Source organism: Metarhizium robertsii (genome assembly GCF_000187425.2).
Source record: "Metarhizium robertsii ARSEF 23 chromosome Unknown MAA_Scf_4, whole genome shotgun sequence".
In the NCBI taxonomy this organism is placed as follows: Eukaryota; Fungi; Ascomycota; class Sordariomycetes; order Hypocreales; family Clavicipitaceae; genus Metarhizium; species Metarhizium robertsii.
Window position 1 is genome coordinate 2,498,961 of NW_011942182.1, and position 26,023 is coordinate 2,524,983.

General features: G+C 53.4%; 9 protein-coding genes across 9 annotated transcripts; 6 read left to right on the plus strand and 3 right to left on the minus strand.

Annotated features, from left to right (window-relative positions):
• Positions 1–2,183: 2,183 nt before the first annotated feature.
• On the plus strand, positions 2,184–3,596 carry MAA_11109 (uncharacterized protein; the record flags this gene model as incomplete). The annotated part of the gene is made up of 5 exons (XM_011413075.1): positions 2,184–2,219; positions 2,409–2,490; positions 2,612–2,879; positions 2,963–3,425; positions 3,489–3,596. The coding sequence occupies 5 exons, from the start codon at positions 2,184–2,186 to the stop codon at positions 3,594–3,596; spliced, it is 957 nt and encodes a 318-aa protein (XP_011411377.1).
• Positions 3,597–4,242: 646 nt separating this feature from the next.
• MAA_02894 (mitochondrial metalloendopeptidase OMA1) lies at positions 4,243–5,512 on the plus strand (the record flags this gene model as incomplete). Its single annotated transcript, XM_007820892.2, has 3 exons — positions 4,243–4,756; positions 4,836–5,278; positions 5,369–5,512. The coding sequence occupies 3 exons, from the start codon at positions 4,243–4,245 to the stop codon at positions 5,510–5,512; spliced, it is 1,101 nt and encodes a 366-aa protein (XP_007819083.2).
• Positions 5,513–6,984: 1,472 nt separating this feature from the next.
• On the plus strand, positions 6,985–7,479 carry MAA_02895 (Cytochrome b5; the record flags this gene model as incomplete). The annotated part of the gene is made up of 2 exons (XM_007820893.1): positions 6,985–7,081; positions 7,322–7,479. The coding sequence occupies 2 exons, from the start codon at positions 6,985–6,987 to the stop codon at positions 7,477–7,479; spliced, it is 255 nt and encodes an 84-aa protein (XP_007819084.1).
• A 637-nt stretch (positions 7,480–8,116) lies between these two features.
• MAA_02896 (glutamate decarboxylase) lies at positions 8,117–9,857 on the plus strand (the record flags this gene model as incomplete). The annotated part of the gene is made up of 3 exons (XM_007820894.1): positions 8,117–9,068; positions 9,128–9,249; positions 9,300–9,857. The coding sequence occupies 3 exons, from the start codon at positions 8,117–8,119 to the stop codon at positions 9,855–9,857; spliced, it is 1,632 nt and encodes a 543-aa protein (XP_007819085.1).
• A 1,047-nt stretch (positions 9,858–10,904) lies between these two features.
• Positions 10,905–13,534, minus strand: MAA_02897 (protein kinase domain-containing protein ppk3; the record flags this gene model as incomplete). Its single annotated transcript, XM_007820895.1, has 7 exons — positions 10,905–12,020; positions 12,072–12,366; positions 12,421–12,794; positions 12,845–12,991; positions 13,049–13,159; positions 13,217–13,354; positions 13,412–13,534. 7 exons carry the CDS (start codon positions 13,532–13,534, stop codon positions 10,905–10,907), a joined length of 2,304 nt encoding a protein of 767 aa, XP_007819086.1.
• Positions 13,535–15,189: 1,655 nt separating this feature from the next.
• Positions 15,190–16,896, plus strand: MAA_02898 (uncharacterized protein; the record flags this gene model as incomplete). The annotated part of the gene is made up of 1 exon (XM_007820896.1): positions 15,190–16,896. The coding sequence occupies one exon, from the start codon at positions 15,190–15,192 to the stop codon at positions 16,894–16,896; it is 1,707 nt and encodes a 568-aa protein (XP_007819087.1).
• A 319-nt stretch (positions 16,897–17,215) lies between these two features.
• Positions 17,216–19,742, minus strand: MAA_02899 (Aconitase/isopropylmalate dehydratase; the record flags this gene model as incomplete). The annotated part of the gene is made up of 2 exons (XM_007820897.1): positions 17,216–19,627; positions 19,698–19,742. 2 exons carry the CDS (start codon positions 19,740–19,742, stop codon positions 17,216–17,218), a joined length of 2,457 nt encoding a protein of 818 aa, XP_007819088.1.
• A 288-nt stretch (positions 19,743–20,030) lies between these two features.
• On the minus strand, positions 20,031–23,387 carry MAA_02900 (nuclear pore complex subunit Nup85; the record flags this gene model as incomplete). Its single annotated transcript, XM_007820898.1, has 2 exons — positions 20,031–20,927; positions 20,985–23,387. The coding sequence occupies 2 exons, from the start codon at positions 23,385–23,387 to the stop codon at positions 20,031–20,033; spliced, it is 3,300 nt and encodes a 1,099-aa protein (XP_007819089.1).
• A 1,183-nt stretch (positions 23,388–24,570) lies between these two features.
• MAA_02901 (formaldehyde dehydrogenase, glutathione dependent) lies at positions 24,571–26,012 on the plus strand (the record flags this gene model as incomplete). Its single annotated transcript, XM_007820899.1, has 5 exons — positions 24,571–24,591; positions 24,695–24,813; positions 24,870–25,016; positions 25,092–25,729; positions 25,792–26,012. 5 exons carry the CDS (start codon positions 24,571–24,573, stop codon positions 26,010–26,012), a joined length of 1,146 nt encoding a protein of 381 aa, XP_007819090.1.
• Between the last annotated feature and the right edge of the window lie 11 nt (positions 26,013–26,023).

A 26,023-nucleotide genomic window follows, 5' to 3' on the forward strand; every position in this document is an offset into this window, starting at 1 on the left:
GCAAGCTAAACGAACGACTACCAAGTACCCGTTAGATGCATCATCCATCCGCTTGGCCCATCAGTTCACCCTCCCTCCCTCAATCCCCTCTTGGAAGCCTTCCCTGGAACTCGGAAACAGCAAGTGCCTACAGAGTCAGCCAACCAGTCTTTTCGTATTGCCCTTTTGCTTTGACACTAGGTGGGAGGTGGGAGCAAAGGTTCGGATGGTTTCTTATTGATGTCGTCTATATGATCGGGCTTTTAATGATGGCCGGTTTGCTCGTATCTTCCGCCAATGGCAGATGGGCCAGTGGGTGAATATCGCTCGCTTGGTACGAAATCCACCCCCTTCTCTGGCTTGAGGTGACAGACATCTAACTTTCATAGAGGAGGCATTCCTCAAATCTTGGTTGGTGGCACAGCATAGACCCTCGCCTCCAAATTTCCCCGTCCCGTATGTGGATGTTGTTGCGCAGTATGACGACCGAAGCTCAATGCTGTACGACATAGGCTCGTACGCTCCTGTGCCGTTGCTTCTGGCAGCAGAGCCCAGCACTCAGGACAGCCGCCGCCCCTGCATCCAATAGCCCTGGATATCTGGCCATATTAACAGGCGCCAGGCGGGGAAAACGAAATAGCAAAAAACAATCAGTTGAGCAATTCCGCGCTGCACTCCACCAAGGCAGGAACAAGCGGACACGCAACCTTGTTAGAACGATTAGGAAGTGACCAGCTGGGTCAAGCCCGTGAGACATTGATGGCGTCGTAGGCAGCTCCCAACAGCACGGCCCTTCAAAGCGGGTGTGCGTAGCCCAGGGACACCCGACCCAGAGAGTCGGGAATATCACCTGCTTCTACGGAGTATGTAGTCGGGGAAATCGGCGGACGCCACGCCTGCTTCAGGCCGTTTTGTCTCTCCTTGCGACTTGAATTCTAGAGAGGTCATTGACGGGTACTCCGTATTATTCGTTCAACAATCCCAGTAGTGTACTAGTTATGTTGTACACTTGCCGCAGTGCCAACTGCAAGGGTCAGTCCTTCTTGAACCCTGGCTCCTTGTCCAGTATCCCCGTTCACTCACCCCGCTGTCAACCCCCATGCGAGAGATTAGCTGAACCAACGTATCGGGTCCAAAAGGCTCCAGAATCTCCAAGACAGAAGCGGAGCTAGCCGGGCGTTCAGGCATGCATGAAAACGGAGCATGGGCTTTTTACTGAAGAAAGAAAAAGCAAAGTAGTACCGAGCGAGTTATTATGTTGTGTCTGCTGGTCGTGCTTTTGGACGCCCGCAACCTACGTCTTTGCCCCTAACTTTACCCTATCCCAAGTGTTTTCAGGAGACGGTGCTGACCGACATGGCGACAATCATGAGAAACCCGGCCTATCCAAATTCACGGGGAAAATGTCTGTGTGCTTTGTAGCTTCCATCTCCTTCATTTGCCCTGTTGTCGATATTCACGGTGGAAGGGCCAACGCAACTTCATGCAAACCCCGTCCGAAGCAACTTGGAGCAGATTTTGCCGAAACCCACCGAAGTGCCCCGGCGGCTGATTCTGCTGCCATTCCTATCAAGTACTCGTGGATTCTACATACTTGGGTGTCGACGTTTTCATGGTTGGCAAGCTTGGATCACGTTCGTCGCCTCGAGAAGTCTTCTTGCTCATCGACGGCCACCTTTTCGATCCATGACGATTCATTGATTGATGGGTACAATTCGAGCTGGACCACAACGACGCAGAATTACCCCTGTACATATGGACACAGGTCTACTGATCAAAGCACAGTTGCCTTGCCGTCAAAAGGGGCATCGCGTCTCAGGTTGTAATTTTCTTGGAAGCCTCCCTTCCCCATAACAAGAAGCTCTAACTACACACACCAAAAGATCAAGATCTGCGTTACAAGCTTCTTGACACCTGCTTGCCATTCGTCACTTATCCTTTAGATCGTTTTCTAACAGGTCCTCGCAGCTTTGACCACACTCTACTTTCCAGCACCTAACCTGTTGCTGTTGTTAGATGACCCCATCCTCGGTCGTCCCATCGATCACCCTGAAAGCGGCCATCGCCTCAGGGACTCGACTTGCTCCAACAAATATCATCCTACTGACATGATGGTGGACACAAGCTTGAACCAAAATAGGAATGGGATGTGGGAAAAGGAATCGTCGAATTCAAACTTTCAAAACTTTGAATTTACATTCAACATGCCTTCTGAGAGCAATAGTTCCACAGAGTCCAATGTAAGTTGTACAAAATGGGCCTGAACCTGATGTTCACTTCCAGACACCTGCCAACAGCAGCTAATTTGAAATCCGTTGCCTTGATGGCAAAGTGTATGGGAAAAGTATGTCAGACATTAATGGATCTACCCATATGCATATTCTACGTTGCAACATTTGTCAGCATACTGAACGACTATCCCAATTTAGAAAACCTCTGAGTCTCTGTCAGAAAGTGTGCAGAACTACCCTGAAGAATTTGGACGCACATATCACGCTTATAGAGCAGGATGTAAGTGTCACATTCCCCTTGTACCAAAAACAAGAATAGAAATTGTTCCTCTGTGCTTGGTTCTATCGTTTTCCCTGTTGGGTTCATCTACTTGATATTCAAGGCTAACAGTTACCAACAGCATATGCTTTCCCGAACGACGTATCAGAACGCGAACGACTTGTGCTACAAAGCGAACTTTTATCAAGGCTCTTTGATGGGAAACTGTTTTTCTCTCCTTTGAGTAGAACGAACCCGCCGCGTTATATCCTTGATATCGCCACGGGGCTAGGCGATTGGGCTATTCAAATGGGTGATTTGTTCCCTACAGCGGAGGTTATTGCCACTGATTTGTCGCCCATTCAACCTGAAGAAGTCCCCCCCAATGTCAACTTCTTTGTCGAAGACTCGTAAGTTATCATTTCGTTGGCTCCTTGAATCTTGCAGTGTCTCGGCCGAGTCTAACCTTTTTCTGAACCCACCAATTCTTTAGGTCTGATCCCTGGGATTACTCGCACAAGTTTGATTTCATTCACACCCGAGTAACCGGTGGATGTTGGGCATCATTCGAAAAGCAAATTGTTCAGCAGGCCTTTGATGCTCTCGAACCTGGGGGGTACTTTGAATCGCAGGAGGTTGACAGTACCCTGGGGTGTGACGATGGTACCGTAAATGCCGGCGGGGCGTTGGCACGATGGCTGGATGACATCACGAGAGCTAGCAATCAATGCCATCGTTCGTTGATTACTGGTGCAATAATGAAGGAGGCTTACGAAAGAGTCGGTTTCGTCGACGTTCAAGAGATGATATTTAAGGTCCCCACCAACGGCTGGGCAAAAGATGCACATTTGAGGGAAATTGGAAAGATGTGGGAGAGGAATCTCCTATCTGGGCTGAGCGGGTTCTCTCTGAGCTTATTTCACAGAGTGTTTAATATGAGCCCAGAGGAAATCGAGGTATGAGGCTTGTGGTTGGCTATGCGAGCAGTGACGAATCAGCAAGCACTAACAATGTCACAGGTTTCCTTGGTCGACGTACGCCGAGAGATATCAGACCCCGGGGTGCATGCTTGGATGCCGGTGTATGTTGTATGGGGCAGAAAGCCTTATCCAGGGGAAAAGGTTTGAGGATCATGTTGATTGGAACGGGAATACTTGTCCAAGCCCTTGCCATATGCAGGGGAACAAGAACACTGTTGGTCCTAGCGGTTGCATCACCGCTTCGAAAAGAAGCGATGTCCTTTCTTTCTGGGGGACTGAGGTGTTATAAGTGCATTCCGAGACGCTAAATTTGTTTGTCATTACAAAAGCATAGGGCACGGCGTCAGGCTAGAGTGTTGGCATTGTGGGCATGGACTTTGACGTCCAGCGGCGAAGCATTGGTTGTTTATGATCAATTGATACCTGGCAGTACTCGAAACACAAGAAACCACTGTCTAAGTGAGCATGCAAGTTCAACTCTCGACGCCAGGTCGCCCCAGCTAGAAAATAGGTGTCTCCAGGATTGGGGGACTGCGCCGGCTTTCCACTGGAAAGTGATCAATTGCATAGTACAGAGTAGGAAATTCAAGAGACACAACTCGGGTTGTGCAACTACCCCGAAGCCGGTCACGAAGATTGCAAAAGATGAAGAGGGCTTGTCGCAGTCGCGTGCGCCGCCACCCGTTTTGCCCGGCCCCGCCCACCTCAAATAAGCTTCACTCGTGCCCCCGACAAACGACGAACCATCTTCACCCTCGATAGACACGGCGGTCCCCAGCCGTCCAGGTGAAGAATGCTTCCGTCGCGGCTCGTCCGGCCCAGCCGGCGCATCGCACGCAGCGCCGAAACCACAGCCATCTCGGTCACATCACGCCCGGCCGTCGGCCCTCGCCTCTTGTCCCAATCCCGACTCCAAAGGTCCCGCGATCCCTACCAACGGCTCCGAAATGCCCGCCCGCTCGTGCCCGACATACTCGCGCGCAGGCTCACCTCGGCCGGGCGGTCGCGCAACTCCCAAGCGGTGGTGGTGGTTGCCGTCATTGGCGCCATTGCCTTTTACTTCTACAACTCCCAGACGGTGCCGGTCACGGGGAGGCGGCGGTTCAACTTCCTGTCGGACAAGTTGGTCGAGCAGGCGCATTCCCGAGCCGCCGAGGCCGTCATACTATCTGTCGAGGAGCAGGGGGGCCATTTCCTGTCCGACTGGGACCCGAGGTGCATGCTGGTCAAGAGGGTCATGAAGAGGCTGATACCCGTGAGCGGCCTGCCCGAGCTGAATTGGGAGATTCGCGTCATCGCAGACAACAGTACGTATTATTGCATTCTAGCCCCCCAAAGTCACTACCGAGCCACCAATGGGCTCATGCGTGTATGGAAACTGTGCAGGAACGGCAAACGCATTCGTCCTCCCCGGCGGCAAGGTCTTTGTGCACAGCGGCATCCTCAACGTGTGCCGAAACGAGGACGCGCTCGCGGCCGTGCTCGGGCACGAGATTGCGCACAATACCGCGTCGCACGTGGCGGAGCGGCTCTCGGCCGCGTGGGTGGGAAACCTCACGGCGGGCAGCTTGTTCTTCCTGGCCGGGGCGGTCCCCGGCCTGGCGCTGTTTGGAATCTGGACGCTGGCGGGCGGCTTCTTCCTTCAGGATCTGCTGTACTACCTTCCCATGGGGCGCAAGCAGGAGAGCGAGGCGGATTACATTGGGCTGATGATGATGGCGGAGGCGTGCTACGACCCCAGGCAGGCGGTTGGGTTCTGGCAGAGAATGGAGATGATTCAGAAGACGGGAGGCCAGGAGGTGCCCGAGATGCTGAGTACCCATCCTTCGGTTGGTGTGACGATAGACGAGTACCCCTTCTTGCTTGCTTTTTTTTGGGAGGGAGTGCAAGGGATCATTTGCTGACCAAGCGGCGTGTAGAACGAAAACCGAATCAATAAGATCAAGGAATGGCTACCAATTGCCATGGAGAAGAGGCAGGAGAGCGATTGTAGTGGTACGTCGGCGTTTGCGGATAGATTCAGGATTGCGCTGAGGAGGGGGATTCCGGTTCATGAGGTGTAGACTAGATGTAGACTTGGAGTGAGACTTGTCATGGCTTTGCATTAGCTTTCACAAGTCACCCGGAGACAGGTGAAGATCTATGTGATGATGGTTAGTGAAACCCATTGATTCAAGCTGATTCTAAAAGCTAGACCGCGGCTATGTACACACAGTTCAAGGAGGGCATCAGACTGACTGATGAATTTGATTTTCTCGCACAGGGCCGGGTCCACCGCTTTGAACGGTCGATTGCAAAGAAGGCTTTGATCTGCTTATCCAAATAGAGCAATACGGCTTGCAATCAAACCGTTAGCCTTTTCATGTACCGCAACCCTAGGGGGATGCTGTCGCATTACTAAGAAGCCTGACGCATTCATCGCTCTTTCGTCTTTCATCCTTCATCCGTCAGGTGACGAATGTATAAATTGATGCAGCTAGGAAATGACGATGGATAAGGCCAGTATAATGGATCGTGGATGGAGCAAAGAACAATTCCAAGGTGTGGGCGGTGCCTGCTATCGATGTACTTGGTGAGTCATGCGCGTGATGGCGTGGACTCAAGACCCGGTAAACAGTGATGACTCTGATGAGGGTATAAAGTCCCGATACGTGTCTTTGCGGCGAATCAATATACTTGTTCATGCCACCAATAGATATGCTCGCGTATGCTGTTATAAGGGTACAATAGTAGGCTTGAAGCAAAAGGCTTGAATTCGGAGATCATCTTGAAGGGCGTCAAAGGTCCTTGGTTTTCCAAGAGGAAGAGAGGGACAAGTAATTATTGCATATACCGGACATGGAAGGAAACGTCTGGCGCCTAGGGCTCTTGCCCGGTCATGTGTCCAATCCGTGTAACATATGCATTAACTTAACTCCCCGACGTATAGATTAGTTTAATAGGCTTATAAATGCATTAACTTGTGTATGCATAAATTAACACAAGACTTGCAGCACCGACGTAACACTGCAATGCCAAATGCTGTACTCGCCATGTGCATAACATCAGAGCCTGCCAATTGGAGTTTTCTCATTACACGAGTCCTGGCATGATGGATATTTAGCACGTTTAGTGTCTTGCGAAAACACGACGCAGTAAATCGAAATAGATCCCTACTACTCGGCTCACCTATACCGGCATATTATACAGAAGACACTTCGGCTTGTGATGGTGGGGCCACCGACCCGGTGCCTGTGTTAATTCCCATCACTAGCACGCCGTCAAGCGCCGTCTGACCAATTCAGCATCGCTCATAGGCCCACGACGTCGGCTGGACCAGTTCGCCCGGCACCCCGGATTGGGGGGAGAGTGGGCGGAGGCGACCCCAAGCGGGCGCGTGGCCAGGCTGAGCCGAGGTAAATGCCAAATGATGAAGTGATCCTACTCAGCTTCGTCTTTAACCTCGCTGGTTCCCGTCCTTTAAACCTCCTTGTCTCTCCAATTCCTGACAACACAACCAAACTCCTTTTCCACGCCACGCCACGCCATATCCACCATGTCCGAGACCTACACTATTGCCGACGTGCAGAAGCACAAGACAGAGGCCGATGGCATGTGGTTGATTGTCGAGAACAACGTCTATGACATTACGAGTATGTGAATTCCAGCTCCCGCCCCCGGCCGGATTATGCTACCCGTATTTTTCTCTGCCGCGACGGTACCCTTCCACACGGCCGACTGCGCGTGAGCTGGCCACCGCGCCGCTGTGCTGTGCTGTGCTGGGCTTGCCATTCTCCCCAGTGCCGTCCTTTCACGTGATGGAGCGTCCGACGGGGTTCGGCAATTGAGATGCATTCATTTGGCGACGAAACGAACTGGCTGACGCATTGCAGAGTTCCTCCCCGAGCACCCCGGCGGCGACCGCATTCTCAAGCGATTCGCCGGCAAGAATGCCACCAAGGCCTTCTGGAAGTACCACTCCGAGAGCGTGCTGAAGAAGTACGGCGACAAGTACAAGATTGGCACCGTCGCCGAGGCGCCCAAGCTGTAAACGGGCTTGCGGCAACCGGCGTGACATTTAAAAAAACACATATTTAAATGAGACGAAATGGACATGGAACCACAGCAAGGAATACAACTGGGCTGATCATGATGCCCGCTCGAACTCTCGGCGGTTTAGACACAGCAGCGTGGATGGACGTGTACAATTTTTTAATTTTTTTTTTCCCTTGAGGCCGAGTAGATTTTTGGGTTCTAGACGGGCCGGGGGGCTTGGTACTTGGAAACATATATAGACGGCATGTCTGATAGCGAGGAATGTGTACTACTCATGATGAAATTCTCACCGGACAGATTTTGCTCCCTTTGCGGACCTGTTTTGACGAGTTTGATTCGCCATTCGGCTGCCGGAACCCATTCCATCTTGACCGCCCTCTGTGTGACCAGTTGTAATTCATGCACGGAGTGTTGTTGTACTTTGCTTCCACAATGGAGGGTTGTGTCGTCTCGGCACGGCGCCGCCTCAAGCGTCAAGCTGACCGTCCCGAGGCCCGGGTTGCGCAGACAGCCCCAGCATTATCGACACTTGCTTGGCTCTTGACTGTGTAAACATCAGAAGCCGACATCGAGCCTTGCAGACACGCCCGCCAAGTAAAAGTCTGGTAGTGGGCCGCAGGCGTGGCGCAAACATGCCGCGCCCTCCCGACGGCATTCGCATCCAAGTCGCACCAGGCCTTGACGCTCGCTCCTCCTCCTCCTCCTCCTGCCAACCACCAGACAGACACATCATGGGCGACATTTTCAGCCTCGCCGCCATACGGGCCCGCCTCGCGGAGCGCGAGGACCCCGGCGCCTCATACGGGCCAACCCTCCCACCGCCCGCGGCCGTCCAAGCCGCCGAATCGTCTCTTCCCGACCCCCAGTCGCCCAGCTACCTCGGCGGCCAGCCAGCCTCGTCCACGGCATCCCACATCATCAGCGACATTGTCCCCGGCCTCACCGGCCAGGCCCGCTCCAGCCGGTACTACGGCTTCGTCACGGGCGGCGTGCTGCCCATCGCCGAGTGGGCGGACAACGTGGCCTCGCGGACAGACCAGAACGTGCAGGTTCACCTGCCGGCCCAGACGGCTGCCACGGCCGTGGAACACGCCGCGCTGGAGATGCTAGTGCGCCTGCTGAGGCTGGACGCCGACGGCGCGACGTGGGCCGGCAGGACCTTTACCACGGGCGCGACGGCCAGCAACCTTCTCGGGCTCGCCTGCGGGCGGGAGGTCGTTGTGAGCGCGAGGCTTGGCGGGCACGCCGTGGGCGAGCTGGGCTTGCTGGCCGCGTGTGCGAGCGCCGGCGTTGAGGAGATACAGGTGCTCACGAGCGCTGGGCACAGCTCGCTTTCCAAGGCGGCGAGCGTCGTTGGCCTGGGGAGGCGGAGCGTCAAGGAGCTGCCGCTGAGCGACGACCAGCCGTGGAGGCTGGATATCGATGCTCTGGAGGGCGAGTTGGGGAGGCGCGGCACGGCGAGTATCATCGCCATCAGCGCGGGAGACGTGAATACCGGCGGGTACGCGTTGCAAGGGCCTGAGGAGTGGAAGAGGGTGAGGGAGCTGGCAGATACGTATGGTGCTTGGATTCACGTCGACGGCGGTAAGTTGCTTGTGCGTGTGTGTGTGTGCACACGAGATGCCATTATTGACTTGTTTTAGCCATGGGTGTATTTGCGAGGGCTCTCGGCGACGAACCGCAACATCAACTGCTCAAGCAAAGAACTGACGGCATCCAACTGGCAGATAGCATCACACTCGACGGCCACAAGCTCCTCAACGTAGTATGTCGTCTATTTCCCGTTCCTCCATCCGTAGCAAAAAAAACCGACAGACTAACCAGGACAAGCCCTACGACTGTGGCATTTTCTTCACGCGCTCCGCGTCAACCCTTTCGTCCGTCTTTATGAACCCCAACGCCGCATACCTCGCCTCCTCAGCAGCAGCCACGATCCCATCGCCTCTGAACATTGGTCTCGAAAACTCCCGCCGCTTCCGCGCGCTACCAGCATACGCCGTGCTGCTCAGCGAGGGTCGTCCCGGCATTGCCAAGCTGCTCTCCAACATGATTGCCTTGTGCCGCAAGCTGGCCGCGTATCTGCGCGAGTCACCGCATTACGAACTCCTGCCGGATGAGAGCGCGCCGCTGGACGGCATTTTCATGATTCTGCTCTTCCGAGCTAAAAGCAAGCATGTAAATGACGTGCTGGTCGACCGCATCAACCGCACTAGGGAAATGTACGTCTCCGGGACCAAGTGGAAGGGCGAGACCGCAGTCCGTATAGCCGTGTCGAATTGGAAGGTGCATGTAGACCGTGACTTTGCAGTTGTGACGCAGATATTGGATGCCGTGGCTGAAGGGCGAGAATGTAGCATCGAGAGCTCCCTCTAATCGCAGCAGAGGGAGACTGACAAAAAGAAAAAAAAAGGCCAAACATCCGTAGATCGTAATTATAATGAAACATCCCACAACGCCCAGCTATACCGCGTAGAAATCATGGCCATGGCAAGTGACTGTGAAAGGAGAAAAAAAACCATCTTCCCCTCAGCCAAACTTCTTCGACCCGCCCTTGATGGAAACTTTTTTGTCTTTGCCCTTCTTACCCTTCCCAATCAACTCCAAGTGTCCCGCTCTCTCGCCCAGCAACGCCTCCGTCTTGGCCGTCAGCCCAGCGGAAAACTTCTTGTGAGCCTTCTCAAGGCTTGTTTTCGTCTTTTGCGGCTTGTTCACCTTGGAGGCTTGTTTCTTCGAGTGCGTTGCCTTGGGGGCCTTGGCCTTGGTGGACTGTTTTATTGCGCCTTGCGCCATTGTTCCTTCTTTTTGAAAACTGTACTATGCGGCACGCAATTTCGTTGAGCTGGTTGCGAAAATCGGCTGTTGGTTTTTTTTGGGAGGGGGCTTGACCGTGGAAATTGCCATGAGAGAGGTTGGAAATTTGGACACGACAGGGCTTGTTGGATCAATTATGTACTTTTCTGCCGGGTCCAGAGGCACTGGGATACTCACCGCCCTCAAAGGATGACCCACATCTACGAGTTGCGTTCAAGATGCCGTTGTTAGCGTTGAGCATACACACACTCATCAGCGACCAAGTGGTCTGCCACTTGGTTACCAGGGGTAACAAAAGTTATACTTGAATAATTTTAGGGAAAATTTGGTTTGTTGGGAATATGCAGAACGACGCCTTACCATATGATCACCCATAAATTCAGGTCACCCTCTTTCACCCACTTACACCAGCAATATTGAACCGGAGTCAACTCTATTATTTATGCACATTCAAGTCTATCCATGACTCCATGATGCATGGTCAAATTTCACGTTATATGGTATCCCAATGCTCACATATGCGCCTCCATACGACACTTACTCCACCAAGCTCACCTCTCCCTGCCACACTGGCCATCGCTATGGTCTGCGCAGGTAGCAACGTGGAATTTACCACCCATCCCCCCATCCATCATCGTCATCGGTCTCTTTCGGCTTCATATCAATCTTCTTGGCCGCCGGTACTTTAGCAGCAGTCTTTGCGGCTGGTTTGGCTGCTGGTTTCTTCGTCGCCGTCGACTTGGATAGGCCTTTGGGCAGTGGTTTGGCTGATCCAGGCTTCTTCTTCTGTGCTTGGGCTGCTAGCCACCCAGCAAAATCTGGTTCTTCTCCGTCATCAAACGGCACAGTCTTTTCAGGGGCCTTGCTCGTGGTCGATGATGGTATAACCTCATCATCATCTCCCATTTCCCCCCACGCATCACCTGCGTCATCAAATCCGTCATCCTGCCAGAAGGCATCTGCCATTGCGCTGGCGCTCGGTGATGTTGTCCCAGATATCTGGGTTGGCGGCGGGCTGATAGCTTGTTTATGTCGAGTAGATGCAGAGGTACTTGGCAATCGTCTGGTTTCAGGGCCAGGTGACGGGGTCGGTTTTGGTGAGTTGACTCCCGAGCCGCCGTTTGCCGTCTGCATATCGCCCGCTGCGGTCGAAAGCTTATTAGTGAACGAGGATATTGCCCAGCCCGTCCAGCCAGTAGAACCGCTCTGCTGCGGCGTCCCCATTCTTGCAGGCTGGGTTTCTCCCGCCTTCGGAGGGGGGAGAGCTGTGTCAGGCATAGCCGAAGCAGCTTTGCGAACCTTCTGAAGATACGAGTCAATGGTGCGATTTGCCTGGTCTCGAATCATTCGCTCCTTATCAATCATCAATGGGCAGACTAAGGGGAGAATGCGGGCGGCGCAGTCCTCTTCGGTGAAGTGCTCTGCAGTGGCGGCAAGTGACATAAGAGCAGCATTTCGGGCATGGACGAATGGGTCCCTCAAAGACCGTGTAAATGCAGCGATGAGAACTTTGGAGCGGGAAGACGTTCCAAGATATTTAGCAATTTTTCCTAAGCAGATAGTGGTGTTTGTTCGGATACCAGGCTGCTCGTCGTTTGCAGTTTTCGCCAGGTGCTTGAGTAGGTCACCATTTATAGTCCTATCAGACAACTTGTTGATGAGAAGGAGAACCGACTTCAGCGTCTGCTCTCGAACGACTGGTTGAACATCTGTGAATCCCGTGACCTACGTAAGTGTCAGCTAGGGTTACCTCAATTGGTGCTAGGGGTTACCAACTATATGAGGAAATAGCTTGTCGTTGACAATCTTTTGAGGTAGTCGGTCGATTATCAACGGTAGATTGTCCAGTAGATACACTCGAATAGCTCGATCTGGGTTTGCAAACATCTTGATAATAAATGGTGTTATCCTAGTTTCAAAGTCGTCGTTGGACATGTTGGCAGCAATTTTCAGAATGACACCGAGAGCCTTGGGGCCGCCGCCACCAAATTCAACCGACTTGATCAACTCAGGTAGGACCTTCATTTTGAAGAACTCTTCGGGGAAATCGTCAGTGAGTTGGTCTAAATCGCTGCCATGTTATTAGTCTCGGGACATGAGAGTATATCTTGCAATATAGAATTACCTCAAAAATTCCTCTCTCTCGCTGGGAGATTTCATTCCGAGGTTGTCGATACCGTCCGTTAACTTGATCAAGGGGCTGTCAAAGAACGACCCCGTCCTGTTGCCCTGTTCGAGAAAGGCAGATACAGCAATACGAGCCTTGGGATTAGCATTGCAGAGTCTCTTGTAACTTGACTGCATCGTTGGAGGGATATTCTTCGTTTGGCCAGCTTGGCCGCTTCCATTGTACTCATTGTTAAATGTTTCGAATATCAGTACTCCAAAGTTGAAGGAGTCCACCGCTGAGTGTGGGTTCTTCTTGATGACATCCCATCCACCTTGAGCCAACTCTGGCGGCGCATAGCGAGCTGAATCGGGTACTAAGCTTCCATATGTCTACAGGAATGGTCAGCAACTGGCATTGGCGGCTGACTGCTCATGCTCACATAGATGGCAGATTCATCGTCTTTGACGCTACTCAAAACTTCAAACCCGCCTAGCTTCCACTCTCCGCTTTCCGACGTATATACAGATCCCACTTTGAGGTTTCCGTGGATCGACGACGCGTCGGTATTAATAAACTTGATGGTTCTCTAAGCAGTCGTTAGCAAGTGAGAATGCTCTTCTTCCGCGGGACACATCTTTCGCACCGCAACACTATGCAAGCCCCATTTAATTGTTTCGGGGGCGAGACTCTTTCGGCGCACATGCCATCGAAGAGGAACGACCCGCTCAGTGGCAATATATATGTAGGTTTCGGTCTGGTCTGGATTCAGCAAAAGGGTTCACGTTCGAGATGGCGAATTGGCATTGTATACCTCGACGGTATCCAACACCTTTATAACTCCGGGGTGTCGCATCGTCCGTAGTTTCTTCAGCGCATTTCTAGCCAGAGGGAGGCGGCCTCTATTGGCTGTGATATCAAAGGAGAAGATGCTGCAGTTTGACCCGTCTTCCTAAACCAGAGGGTTAGCATGTGGTGCAATCGCAGGCCAGGCAGCGTGATTCCGAACCCTCTTCGTTCCATTGTACAGAGTAAAAACGGACTCGTCAATGTCGACTTTATCTCCGAAGCTGTATGGAAACGGAGGCCCCGTGGCAATGGCAGATGCCACGGCATTCTTTAGAAAGTCCATGACCAGGCAAGATGTCTGCTAGGTAGGCAGTCCACAGGAGTGAACCAGTCGCTCGAATCGGTACCAATGAAGATGTGCAAAGATGAAGGTATCGGTGGCTTCTGAAATGCACAAAGCTTGCACAGGCTCAGCGGCGCGCAAAGCCAACAGGTAGAAGAATGCAAGGCAGGCCTAAGCAGCCACGAAGCTTCAATGGCTAAAGGGTTGCGCGTGGTGGATGAAAGCCAGCTTGCCAAGGCTCGCGTGGCCCCTCCAAGCTGGTGGCCCCTCGCTTTCAATCTCGGGCCCCGCCTGTGCCTAGTACTTGAGTCGTTCCTACCTTCTCCATGTCATTCATTCTATGCGCAACAATATGTCAGCATCACCGGAGCCGAAGGCACTGGAGACCATCGTTTTCGATAACATGGCATATATGTTGCAGGTGCCTAGGCACTTGCAAGGCTTTTATTTTAAATTTTTTTTTTTCATCATCCAGACACATGGAAAGATGGCACCAAGTCCCTGGGTACACCCGTGCTCTGTACCAAGTAACTGCATAGTCTTTGTGATATTGTGCCAGTCGAGCCAGTCAGCGACTCGGCACAAACGGCCCACTTTCCTCCGGATGTGCATCCCGCCCCGCTAAGCGCCAGCGACTATGTATGACAGCCGGAAACTCAACCTGGCTTCCTTTCCTTCACCAACTTCAAATACTCGGCATTCGGCCACCTTTTCCGCTCGCCTTCTCTTCGGCCGCGTTTGGTCTCGATGCGGCATCTTTCGCATCAGCTTAGTCCTGCCCATGTTTCCTACTTACTCGGCAATTGTATGGGCTGCCTCACAGCCAGTAGGAGACTCAACCTCTCAGCTTGAGGCTCGCGTGTCACCTCGTTTGCCTTGTTGTCCCACAGCCGCTTATTTGGCTTCACCACAGCTGCACCCTACGAAGCGCCCGGGACCTTGTTTGAGTTTTCTCGTCACTAACACGGGCGTTTCCTGCAAAATCTGGTGAGTCCAGTTTGCTTGCTTCTGTTCAACAATCTCCCACCAACTCTTGCAGCGAGTGATGCCATGTGGTAAAAGGTCTGACCGAGCGGAACCTTCTGTGTTTTGAGTCTCTTTCAATTCTTACAGCAAGCCACCCCAGACTACGTTACGTTAGATGGGAGTTGGACTCAGCTGGCGTCTGCGTGCTGTTGATAATCCCATTGGGAACGTTTCCTTACAGAGGTTCGCGGCAGCACACCCGACGTACATCACGCGTCGCAAACTGGAGTTTTGATTCTCGTATTCTACGGATCAAAGACCAAAGGCCGCGATCAACAGGATGCATTGCCTTGTCCCAATTCTGCAAGAGTCAACTCATAACCGCTGCTGTTCCTTGGCTGAAGTCCAAAATGAATAACTGAAAAGATCTGACGCTGTCCTATTTTGTTTCCCTTTCTGGTATCGAGTGCATGGACGAATAACTATTTCTAACACATCCGTGCATAGTACATTCTCAAACAGGATTTTTCGTCCTTCGAGTTCATCAGTTTGTCATCACTAATGTTTCGTCACTGGTGAATTCCTCTCCGGCGCTTCGGGGGACGCGTCAAGTTCAGCTGCACAGATGCGGGCTATACGGCTCTCCCCTTCTGCGAAGCTTTCACGATACCTTGACATGAGCGAACATTATGAGCAGTCTAAACCCTGAAGGAAAAGCAACATCGTCAGCTTGCTCTCAAAGTAGTGTGACTGTAAATACTTCCGGGGTGGAATTCGCGAAGAATACTGGACCACACAAGTACACGGCCAAGAGAACACCAAGGTCTCTCCCGGGCTCTACTACCGCGACTAATTTCTCACCCCTTCCACCAGTCCGACATATTTTATCCAACTCATCTTCTACGCGTGTCGCGCCCGTCGTGCCCACTGATTCAGCAACAGCGGCCGCGTCTAAGCCTCCGCATTTTGTTCCATACGCCTCTCGTGCCCGCACACATCATGCTAGTACAAGGACAGACCTGTCCATTCACACGCAAGTTTCACGAAATTCGTTCCAGAGCAGGCAGCCATGGTATCCAGATGGTATTCAGAGTTCATATCAACATGCATCTCAGCCAGCAGGGCAGGTCTCTACGATCTCGACCCGCACACGACGTGCGCTAGATCCTCCGCCACTAGGTAGGGTTCGCATGCCCAATGACAACTTGTACGAGTTCACCTTCAGCGCACCAATCATGGAACAGCCGAAATCAATAGGCAGGATACCAATAGAGACTGTGCCAGTCAAGGCATCCTATTCACCAACGCCAACTATTCCCAGATCGCAGCCGCCGCCAATAAGTTCCAGTCGGAAGGGGAACAGCTCATATTATGGTCAGGTATATATCGACTTGACACAGGATGGCCCAAGCCTTGATTCGGAACCTTCAGCAGCTACAAATGGAGCAAATCTTGCTCCCGTCCAAAAAGCCGAGCCGCTGCAGGTTGCCAGAGCTAACCGCCTGGGCGCAAATAACAAAGTCAACCCACCGTCGCCATCCATATCAGACGCATCGTCTGACTTGCCATCCACGAATCATATATGTCAAATAGTGACTCGTGATACTCCCCGCACTCCAGGCCAGAAACGAAAGCGCGATGACAGGCCTCCAGATCCCCTAAATGGTGTTCAACAAGCCGCAGTTACCTCTTCTGCTAGTGCAAGTGTAATCCAAGGAGTCGTCAAAGACACCGTTCGGCCTGCCTCGCAAGTTCCTCTTCAGGAGAACATCACCACACCTGCAAAAATCGCCGTTCAGATGAAAGTTAAATCAGTACAATTTGACTCATCTGCGTTTGACACAGCTCTATATCAGCAACCTGATGCGGCACCTCCTCCTGCTGGGGTAGTGATCGGTCCGCGTATAGAAAACAAGCCCCCCTTAAGTCAGACGACTTACATCTATGCAAACCCAGCTATCCATGGAATGCACAACAGGTCTAAAGCGTGGCACGAAAAAAAAGCCCTCGAGATTCAGTCACGCGGCGGTCGCAAGTTCTGGTTTAGTAAAGTTTCTGCACGTCTGCGATGGTTGCAGAGGAAGCGGATTAGATCTTCCAAAACGCAAGACGTAACCTGTGACCAGATGCCAGAACGCGCTGATCCAGAGCCAGGAGCCTATAGGAGGCCTCTGGATTTTGGGGATGTGCCTGAGTCAAAACTCCCCGAAAAGGTACGGCAGAATCCGGACTGGCTAAAAGCCTGCGAATGGTTCAGACAGCAACAAAACTTACGAGACATGCGGCTTCGCGAATCTAAAAGATGCGAGCAGGAAGCGAATGAGTACTACATGATCCTATCGCAGGGAGGGATTCCGGACCTGGGAACGGAAGGTAGTGACCAAGCTCCAGTATGAATGATGAACGGAGTTAAAGGGTATTAGTGGCTTTGGCTTTGATGGCGTTTGGCATATACCCATTCGAGATAGGATCACTTTTTGATGAATACCATGCGGTGACTTGGCGTTAGAGTAGATAAACAGCGACTCCAGTAAAAATAATGAATATACGCGGATATCACAGTACAAGACGGCGGTTAAGGTGACTCAATCAATTGGAACTTTCTATGTTTTTTGGATATACCAAACGCCAACAACATCGCCAAGAAAAAGGAATAAAATACAGCAGACGACTCAACAAGGGACGACCACGCTCGGCCTTTGGCCATGGTCCTGTTTAAATTCCCTTTGAGAGCAAGTTCAATGCACTACCAGCCAAAATGAACCCGGCCTGATCCTTGGTAACCGCATGATTGGTCGGGATTAAAATTTCCTCGCCGCTGCTCTTCTTCACCTTGAGCTGCACATCGCCCTTGCCCTCATTCTGCAGCATGTCATACAACCCAACGGTGGCAACCTCGTCCCCCGCCGCAATCTTGTCGTAGTCGGCCTCGTTGGCAAACGTCAGCGGAACAACGCCCTGCTTCTTCAGGTTGGTCTCGTGAATTCTGGCAAAGCTCTTTGTCAAGACGACCCTGGCGCCGAGATAGCGCGGCTGCAAGGCGGCGTGCTCTCGTGCCGACCCCTCGCCGTAGTTGTGCTCGGCCACGACGAGCCATTCCTGCCCGCGGGTCTTCCAGAGCTCCGCCAGCTCGGGGATGGTGTGCTTGGAGCCGTCGAGATCGTAGGCGGCGTTGACCTCGCCGGTTTCAGCGTTGACGGCCGTGTTGAGCGTGTTGGTGGAGATGTTGGGCAGGTGGCCCTTGTATTTGAGCCAGGGGCCGGCGGCGGAGATGGTGTCGGTGGTGCACTTGCCGGTTACCTTGACGAGGACCTTGAGTCCGGCGAGGTCGGACTGCGGAAAGGGGGCGAAGGGCTCGAGGAAGGCGAGGCGGTCGGAGGACGGGGAGATGGCGACTTGAACGGACGGGTCGGCGTCTTGGGAGAGCACGCCGAGGGAGGGGACGCCGGATTCGAAGGGCGTCTGGGGACCTTCGAGGCCGTGGGGCGGGGAGAATTTGAATGGCCTGCCGGACGGGGTTTCGAGGGTGTCGGTGACGGGGTTGAAGGTGGTTGAGCCGGCAAAGGCCATGGCGGTGACGATTTCGGGCGAGGCCAGGAAGTTCATGGTCTCGGGGTTTCCGTCGTTGCGGCCGCGGAAGTTGCGGTTGTACGAGGACAGAATGGCGTTCGAGGTGCCCTTTTCGACGCCGTCCTGCCGCTTCCACTGGCCGATGCAGGGGCCACAAGCGTTGGACAGCAGGATGCCGCCCGCTCCCTCAAAGGTGTCGAGCGTTCCGTCACGCTCGAGGGTGGCTCGAATCTGCTCGCTGCCGGGGGTGATGTAGAAGTCGGCAGCGGGCTTGAGACCAGCCTCGGCAGCCTCCTTGAGCAAGCTCTCTACACGGGTCATGTCCTCGTAGGAGCTGTTGGTGCAGCTGCCAATCAGGCCGGCGGACAGCTTCTCCGGCCACTGCTGGTCCTTGACGACGTCCTTGAACTTGCTCAGCGGGGTGGCGAGATCGGGCGTGAAGGGCCCGTTGATGTGAGGCTCCAGCTCGGAGAGGTCGACCTTGATGACCTGGTCGTACTCGGCACCAGCATCGGCCTTGAACTGGAAGCGAGCGTCTTCGGGGGCTCCCGCATCGGGGAAGCTCTGAAGAGCATTGACATTGTCGACGGCCCGAGCACGACGGGTCGCCTGGAGATAACGAGCAGAGGCCTGCGTATACGGGAAGATTGAGGTCGTGGCGCCAACCTCGGCTCCCATGTTGCAGATGGTCGACTGGCCCGTAAGGCTCAACGTCTCAACACCGTCGCCAAAGTACTCGATGATGTAGCCCGTCCCGCCGCGAACGGTCAGCTCGCCGGCCAGTCTCAAAATAACATCCTTTGGCGACGCCCAATCGCCCAGCTTGCCGGTCAGCTCGACGCCCAGGATCCTGGGAGCCTTGAGCTCCCACGGCGCGCCCACCAAGGCCTCGACGGCATCGGCGCCGCCCACGCCAATCGTCACGGTACACAAGCCGCCCGCATTGGGCGAATGGCTATCGGTCCCCAACATCATCAACCCGGGCAAGGCGTAGTTCTCCAGGACGGTCTGGTGAATGATGCCGGCTCCGGGCGGCCAAAAGTCCATGCCGTACTTCTTGGCCGCGCTCTCCAGAAAGTCAAATACCTCCTTGTTGGCAGCAATGCCGGCCTCGAGGTCATCGCCGGCGCCCTTGGAACCCACGATCAAGTGGTCGCAGTGGATGCTGGCCGGGATGGCGGGCCGCTCGAGATTGCACGACATGAATTGCAGCAGTGCCATTTGCGCAGACGCATCCTGCATGTTGACGCGGTCCGGCTTGAGACGCAGGTTGGCCGTGCCGCGGACATGGCGCCCGTTGGAGGTGTTTGTGAGCAGCGACTCCTCCACGTTGTCGAGGTGGCTGTAGAGGATCTTTTCGGCCAGCGTCAGGCGCTGCGAGCCCAGGACCCTGCGCACGTCGGTGTACTTGGTGAAGAGCTTCTCATAGGTTGGCGGCAGTGATTTGACGCTTGAAAAGCGCCGGCGTTGGGTGAGCAGGCCGGACAGCGCTGGTGATGCCGGTGACGATGCGTGTGCTCCGGAGCCGGAGCTGCGCACTGCGCCTCGCAGGAGACTCTGCAGGGACAGAAAATTAGCATTGGTTGGGATTTTGGGAAATCTAGCAAAGTCGCGAGTATGCTCGTACCGTCATGGCGCCTCCTGAGCGACTGGCCAGTTCAATTGGGGCCATTGTGTTCACGACGACAGTCTTGTCTGTGCAAGACGGGATGTTTATTCGAGACGAGGATGACTGGATCTTGGGGATCTCCGAGCCTGGATGTGGGGTCCAAATTTTTAATTGGCGCTGTTGGATTGGTCCAGGCTTGAGTCACTAGTCACTCCTCTCGCGCGTGTCGGTCCGGTCCTGTGGATCACGCAATCACATCCCGGCGCCGATAGTCCGATGCCTTCCCATCCGTTATATACTCCGTACATACAAACGCACTATATTATTATACAATATTGCTCCTCGTTATCATCAATATACAGCAACCCCGTCAGCATCTTCCAGCCACAACGCTGCAAGGTCTTTCGACAGCCCTAGTCGCAGTTTCCGGAGCACATCCTTGCCCTTGCTGGACACATGCCATCCCTTCCTCCAGTCCCAGCCTCGAGTAGCCTTACCGCCAGACATGGTTGACTTGTGCATGTGGCTGACAAGCATTGAGCTCCCGCTCATTACATAACTGCTTCCGCTCAACGATGCCGTCGACTTCTCCATGAGATCCGCCGGTGTAGATCCCTTCAGACCCTGCCCTGACGAAAGGACCAAGCCAAAGAAGGAGTCGCAAGAGTCGTAGACCCGCGATCCCACAGCTTGCACGTCCTCGACCGCCTTGAGAAGAACATCAATCTGATCAAGAGAAATGACTGAGGGCGTCTGGTTGATGAAGACGCTTGCCTCGCCGAGCAGGGCTAGCAAAAAGTCCTCGCTGACCACTGCATCGCGCGACTCATCGTATAGTCCTCCTCGAATATTATCATCTGCGCTGGAAATAACAGCCATCAAAGCCATCGCTGCCTGTTTCTTGAGTGCTTTCGCTTTTGTACTTGAAATCTCCTCCAGCTTCTGCTCATCACGAATCTCGTAAAACTTGCGCAGCGTAGCATAGCCGCTGAGCATGCGGCCCAGCAGCTGTGCAGCCTCCAAATCTTGCTTCGCTTTGGCTTCCAGGGTTTCTGTTCTCTTGCAAAGCAAATTGCTAAGGTCTTCGTCTAATTCATGTTTAGCCGGGAACGCCGTCGATTGAACTAGTGAATATGCTATGAGAAGGTTCAAGACTTCTCGCACCCTGTCTGGTCGATGTGACACGGCATAATACCAAAGTACCTCGCCGTATCTATGGGACTCCCTAGATAAGATGTCGGCAAACGTCTGCGTCATCAAAATCAGCTACAGTACTTCTCACGTTGGGCAAATTAGTAAACCAACCTCTGCCGTCTCTTCGGCATAAGTTATCATGCCAAGATCATTGAGTATCCTCCACATTCGGTCGACAGTTCTGCTGGAATTCTCGTCCAGTGTCGCAAGCAAATCTCGGAGGAGCTCCCCAACAGTTTCCTCCGACTTCTGCGGCTGGTCCATTCTACCCAGGACTTGGATGGCCATTTCCCATCCATCCTTGTGCGCCGAAAGACGCTCGATTCCGGCCAATTCCCGCGCGTACAAAACAAGGGTGGTGTCTTTGATCCCTTCCAGCTCGTCAGTTGAGGGTGGCACTAGACCGAGTAAAGCAAGGTCATCCATATCCAAGGTATCTATTGGCAACGGCTTGGCAGTCTCTGTAGGAGGTAGCCACTCGCCCAGTGAGGCGATCTCGGCAACAGACGATGCTACGGGAAGCGACCAGATCCTTAGAAGCCCGATGACGCCATTCACGTTGCCTTCAAAGCAGGAGGCAATGGCGACTTCAACGGCATTCACAGGATTGGGGCTCATGTCCGATTCAAGAACAAGTCGGAATGCGGAACCCAGTCGCTCGAAATAGTCCGATGAGGCCCCCAACTGCGATCCAGAAGACGCTCGGAAACCTCGAGCATGAGACAGCCTCAGGGTTTTATGACGCTGGCTTCCATCATCCCACCATCCAAACAGCCCAATTGTTGCCTCGCACCAGTCCTGGGCTGTCTCCAAAATAGACTCGTGGTTTCCAAGAACAATGCCGTACACGATTTGTAGGTTTTCATACACATCCCAAGGAATTTGACTGGATGCTTTTCGGGCCATCGTTGACATGGACTGTGGTTCAGGGGAGTAGCTGTCATCCAGGGACCCTGAGAATTGCGTATCGCGGCCCTCGGCAAACAGTTTCAGCCTATCTAGAGACCCACGAGCCTGGACACGAAACAGAGTCCAGCTGCTGTTCCAAATGTCCCAGTCGCCCGCCATAGCTGGACACTTCTCCAGCATGTCACAGGTCGCTTCCGCGAATCGGCGAACATTTTCCAGTGCTTTGCCCGTGTATGCATTATCGCCTCTTGGTCCCCTTCGAACGTTCTCCCACCCGGCATTCTTCAAAAGTTGAGAGGCCCCGCGTACATCGCCTCTGAGTAGGGCGTTTCGAAGCGTTTGCCAGTATAAGCTATGGCAAGCCGGGCCAGGCTTGTAGCGGCTGATTTCGCGAATTTGGTCCGGGTACAGATTGTGGCTTGCTTGCTGCCAATCGAAAAGAACTTCGGGCAGAGGTGGTGTCTTCTCATCTTCCAAGTCGTTGTCAAACCTGGTGTGGTGCAAGCGCAGAGCTAAGTGAGCAACATACGCTGCCTTCTCAAACGGGTCAGCATCAGCTCCAGGTCCAATGGTCGCAAAGTCTTCCCCTTCGGGCCGAGGCAGGTCCTCGACATGGTCATTCCAGAGCTTGACCAGTCGAAATGAAATATTGGCTAAAGAGTTGTCCATTTTTTCCGCATCATCCACCGCTCCGATGCCCTCGTCGTAAAGTCGGCATACCAAGTCCTCTGTCTTGAGAATCAAGTCAGGAGACTCTGTAATTCTCGCAGCATCGTGTTGGGTGTACATATCTCGAGCAATAGTCGCAAACTGGAATTCTCGTCGCATAGAGCCCCCGAGTCGTGCTGACGACCGTCGGAAAATGTCTTCAGCTTCCCTTCGAACTCTGTCTGCTGCGGCCGGAGTATTCAGCATCATCAAGTCGTCGCCTTCGCCGATGATGGGTTGTCCGTAGGGCCGGTCATTGTGTCGCATGTTCAGAAACAAGTCCCCTTCATCAGAGCCCTCTTCAGAAAGTTCATGTTCCTCTTCCTCCTTCTCCTCGCCTTCAGCATCCTTATCACCCTGAATGTCTCGGTCAATGTATCGCTCGATCTCGGCTTCGATATCGTCGCCCTCTGCGTCCTCGTCGTCCTCGTCGCCGTCTCGGTGGGGCAGGGTACTGGATTTACGGAACAAGCTATGTGGTGGGAGTCCGTTTCCCCCTTCAGCGTCTTCGGCTTCGGCTTCTTCATCGCTGATGCTAAATTGCCTGCTCAGGCTGGAGGGCTGGCGGTGACCTCCTCCTCTGATGGAGTGGCCGAGTGGCGCATTAGAGGGCTCAGGGCGACCAAACAGATTTCTCCCCGGGGCATTCTGTGATTGAGTACCAGCGAAGCCGAAAGGTTTACCGTTGGTGCTTACTTCTCGCAAGATGGAGCTCCCAAGGTAAGATTCTGAAGGAGCTCCCGCCGGAGTGAAGGAGGCTTGTGACGATGGGGGCGGTCCAGCTGGTGTCGTCGAGGGCATAGCGCCCAAAAACGAGAAGGTCATTCCATTCTTTGATTTCTTGTCCGGGGTGGATGGCGCAGGGCTCGAGTCGGGAACCATGAATCGGTGCGCCATTGCGACGGTAAATGTTGCGGACGACCTTGCCGTCGAGTCCACGTCCCCAGAGTCGAGTCAAATGCGGCGGTGGACGGGATAAGCCCCACGCTCTCAGTATTCAAAGATAGGCGAGCATATATCGTGGTGTCTTTTAAGTGAAGTAGTTGCCGCTTTGCGCAAAGTGTTGATGAAGAGCTGCCCAAACGCGTTCTCGTATATTTTTTGGAGCTCGATTGCCTCTCAATCGGGACCGGAATTTAGCCGGGCGGATCAACAGAGCCATAGCAACAAGGCCGTGGTGATGCCCCACTAAGTACTCTGTATGTCGCAATGCCAATTTCGAAATATACTTTAACCCGAGTATAATTTTTTAAAAAAAAATAATAATAAATGAAAACTCATTTTCCTTCATAGCTTGGACTTTTTCAGTTTCAAAACATGAATCCATGAATTTATGCAATGGCATGCAACCCCTTGAACTGGATGTTCAGCAAGTAACCTACCTACTAAGTACCTGGTAGTGAACTTGGCACAGTTGGCAGCCACCCTGGCACAGCGCGCTCACCGACGTGTACAATTGCCTTCCCTGCAGTGGCACAAGACAAAATGCGCAATTAAGAAAAAATACAGAGTAAACATGAGCTAATATCCGGGCCTTTCCATCTCTGGCACGTTCTAGGGGCTGGCACGGATCTTGGTTAGAGAGCCGCGTCGGGATATGCTCGGGGTCCGGAATGTCAGGTCGACGCCACTGACCATGAACCCTGCAGAGGGACTCTCTATTCCAGACACAGGTCGCGCGCCTACGGTGTGAAGGAACTTCTTTCATTCATTTTTCAATGCGTCCGTCCACGGAGATGGGGACACGGACTTAGTGATTGTGTGTTCCATGGTGCCCGGAACGGGGTTTAGAACGACCAGCGTGTCTTGTGCTGGCCGATTGACTCTTACCTTGACTTGGCACCAGCGTCAAAGTGGACTATCCTTATTAATCCACCCGTCATGCGCGGGGTAGCTGCCGGCGCTCTTCGGCGTGTCGGCATCTCGATTATCCTCAGACTCTCGATTTGACATTAAAGCTGTCCGTCTCCCTCTGCACGCTTTCTACACATAGCATCGTAACACTGGCTGGGGCTTCTTCCACTCGCCTTACTCTCTGCAAAGCTACACATTCGTCATCCCGGAGCTGACAACATTCACAATGGCCGACACCGTTGGAAAGGTGTGTACAGCGCGATAACACCAGCAGCAAACTCGCCCCCTCCAAATGACGCCTGCTCGTTCTGTTCAGAGACTGAAAGATTGACCGTCATGTCGCGCAACAGACCATCACTTGCAAGGCTGCCGTAGCCTGGGAGGCCGGCAAGGAGCTCAGCATCGAAGATATCGAAGTTGCTCCTCCCAAGGCCCACGAGGTCCGAATCCAAATCTACTACACTGGCGTGTGCCACACAGGTTGGACTCCCATGCCCTCAGAGACAGTTTTACCCGACCTAACAGGAAGAGCAAAGACGCCTACACTCTGTCCGGCAAGGATCCCGAGGGTGCTTTCCCCATCGTCTTGGGACACGAGGGTGCCGGTATTGTCGAATCCGTTGGTGAGGGTGTCACTAATGTGAAGCCTGGTGATCACGTCGTCGCTCTGTAGTACGTGCTTCCGTCTCGTAGAAGCTCGCAATGAGCCACGCGGGGCCGTGATTGCTAACGATGATTCATCTACAGCACACCGGAATGCAAGGAATGCAAGTTTTGCAAGTCTGGAAAGACCAATCTTTGCGGCAAGATCCGAGCTACCCAGGGCAAAGGAGTGATGCCTGACGGTACATCTCGGTTCAAGTGCAAGGGCAAGGATCTCCTTCACTTTATGGGCACGTCGACATTCTCCCAATATACTGTGGTTGCCGATATCTCGGTTGTTGCTGTTGAGACTGATGCTCCCATGGACCGTACCTGTCTGCTGGGATGCGGCATCACCACTGGGTACGGTGCTGCCCGTGTCACTGCCAACGTTGAGGAGGGCTCCAATATTGCCGTCTTCGGCGCTGGCTGCGTCGGTCTATCAGTTGTCCAGGGTGCTGTTGTCAACAAGGCGGGCAAGATCATTGTCGTTGATGTAAACCCTTCCAAGGAGGAATGGGCCAAGAAGTTTGGTGCCACCGACTTCGTCAACCCTACCGAATTGAAGGGCCAGACCGTTGTTGAGAAGCTGGTTGAGATGACAGATGGCGGCTGCGATTATACGTTCGATTGCACTGGTAATGTCACTGTCATGAGAGCTGCTCTTGAGGCCTGCCATAAGGGCTGGGGCGAGAGCATCATCATTGGTGTTGCTGCTGCGGGCCAAGAGATCGCCACCCGACGTGAGTACTTTACCCAGTTATGGTTATGAGTGAAGTGTCATTTTGTTAACACACCGGTTCAGCTTTCCAACTTGTTACTGGGCGAGTGTGGAGGGGATGCGCCTTTGGTGGCATCAAGGGTCGCTCTCAGCTTCCCGGCCTTGTTGGCGACTACATGAGTGGTGCTCTCAAGGTCGACGAGTTCATCACCCACCGCAAGACGCTAAACGAGATGAACTCTGCTTTCGATGTCATGAAGAGCGGTGACTGTATCCGTGCTGTTGTCGACATGAGAAAGCTGTAAAATTGGATATC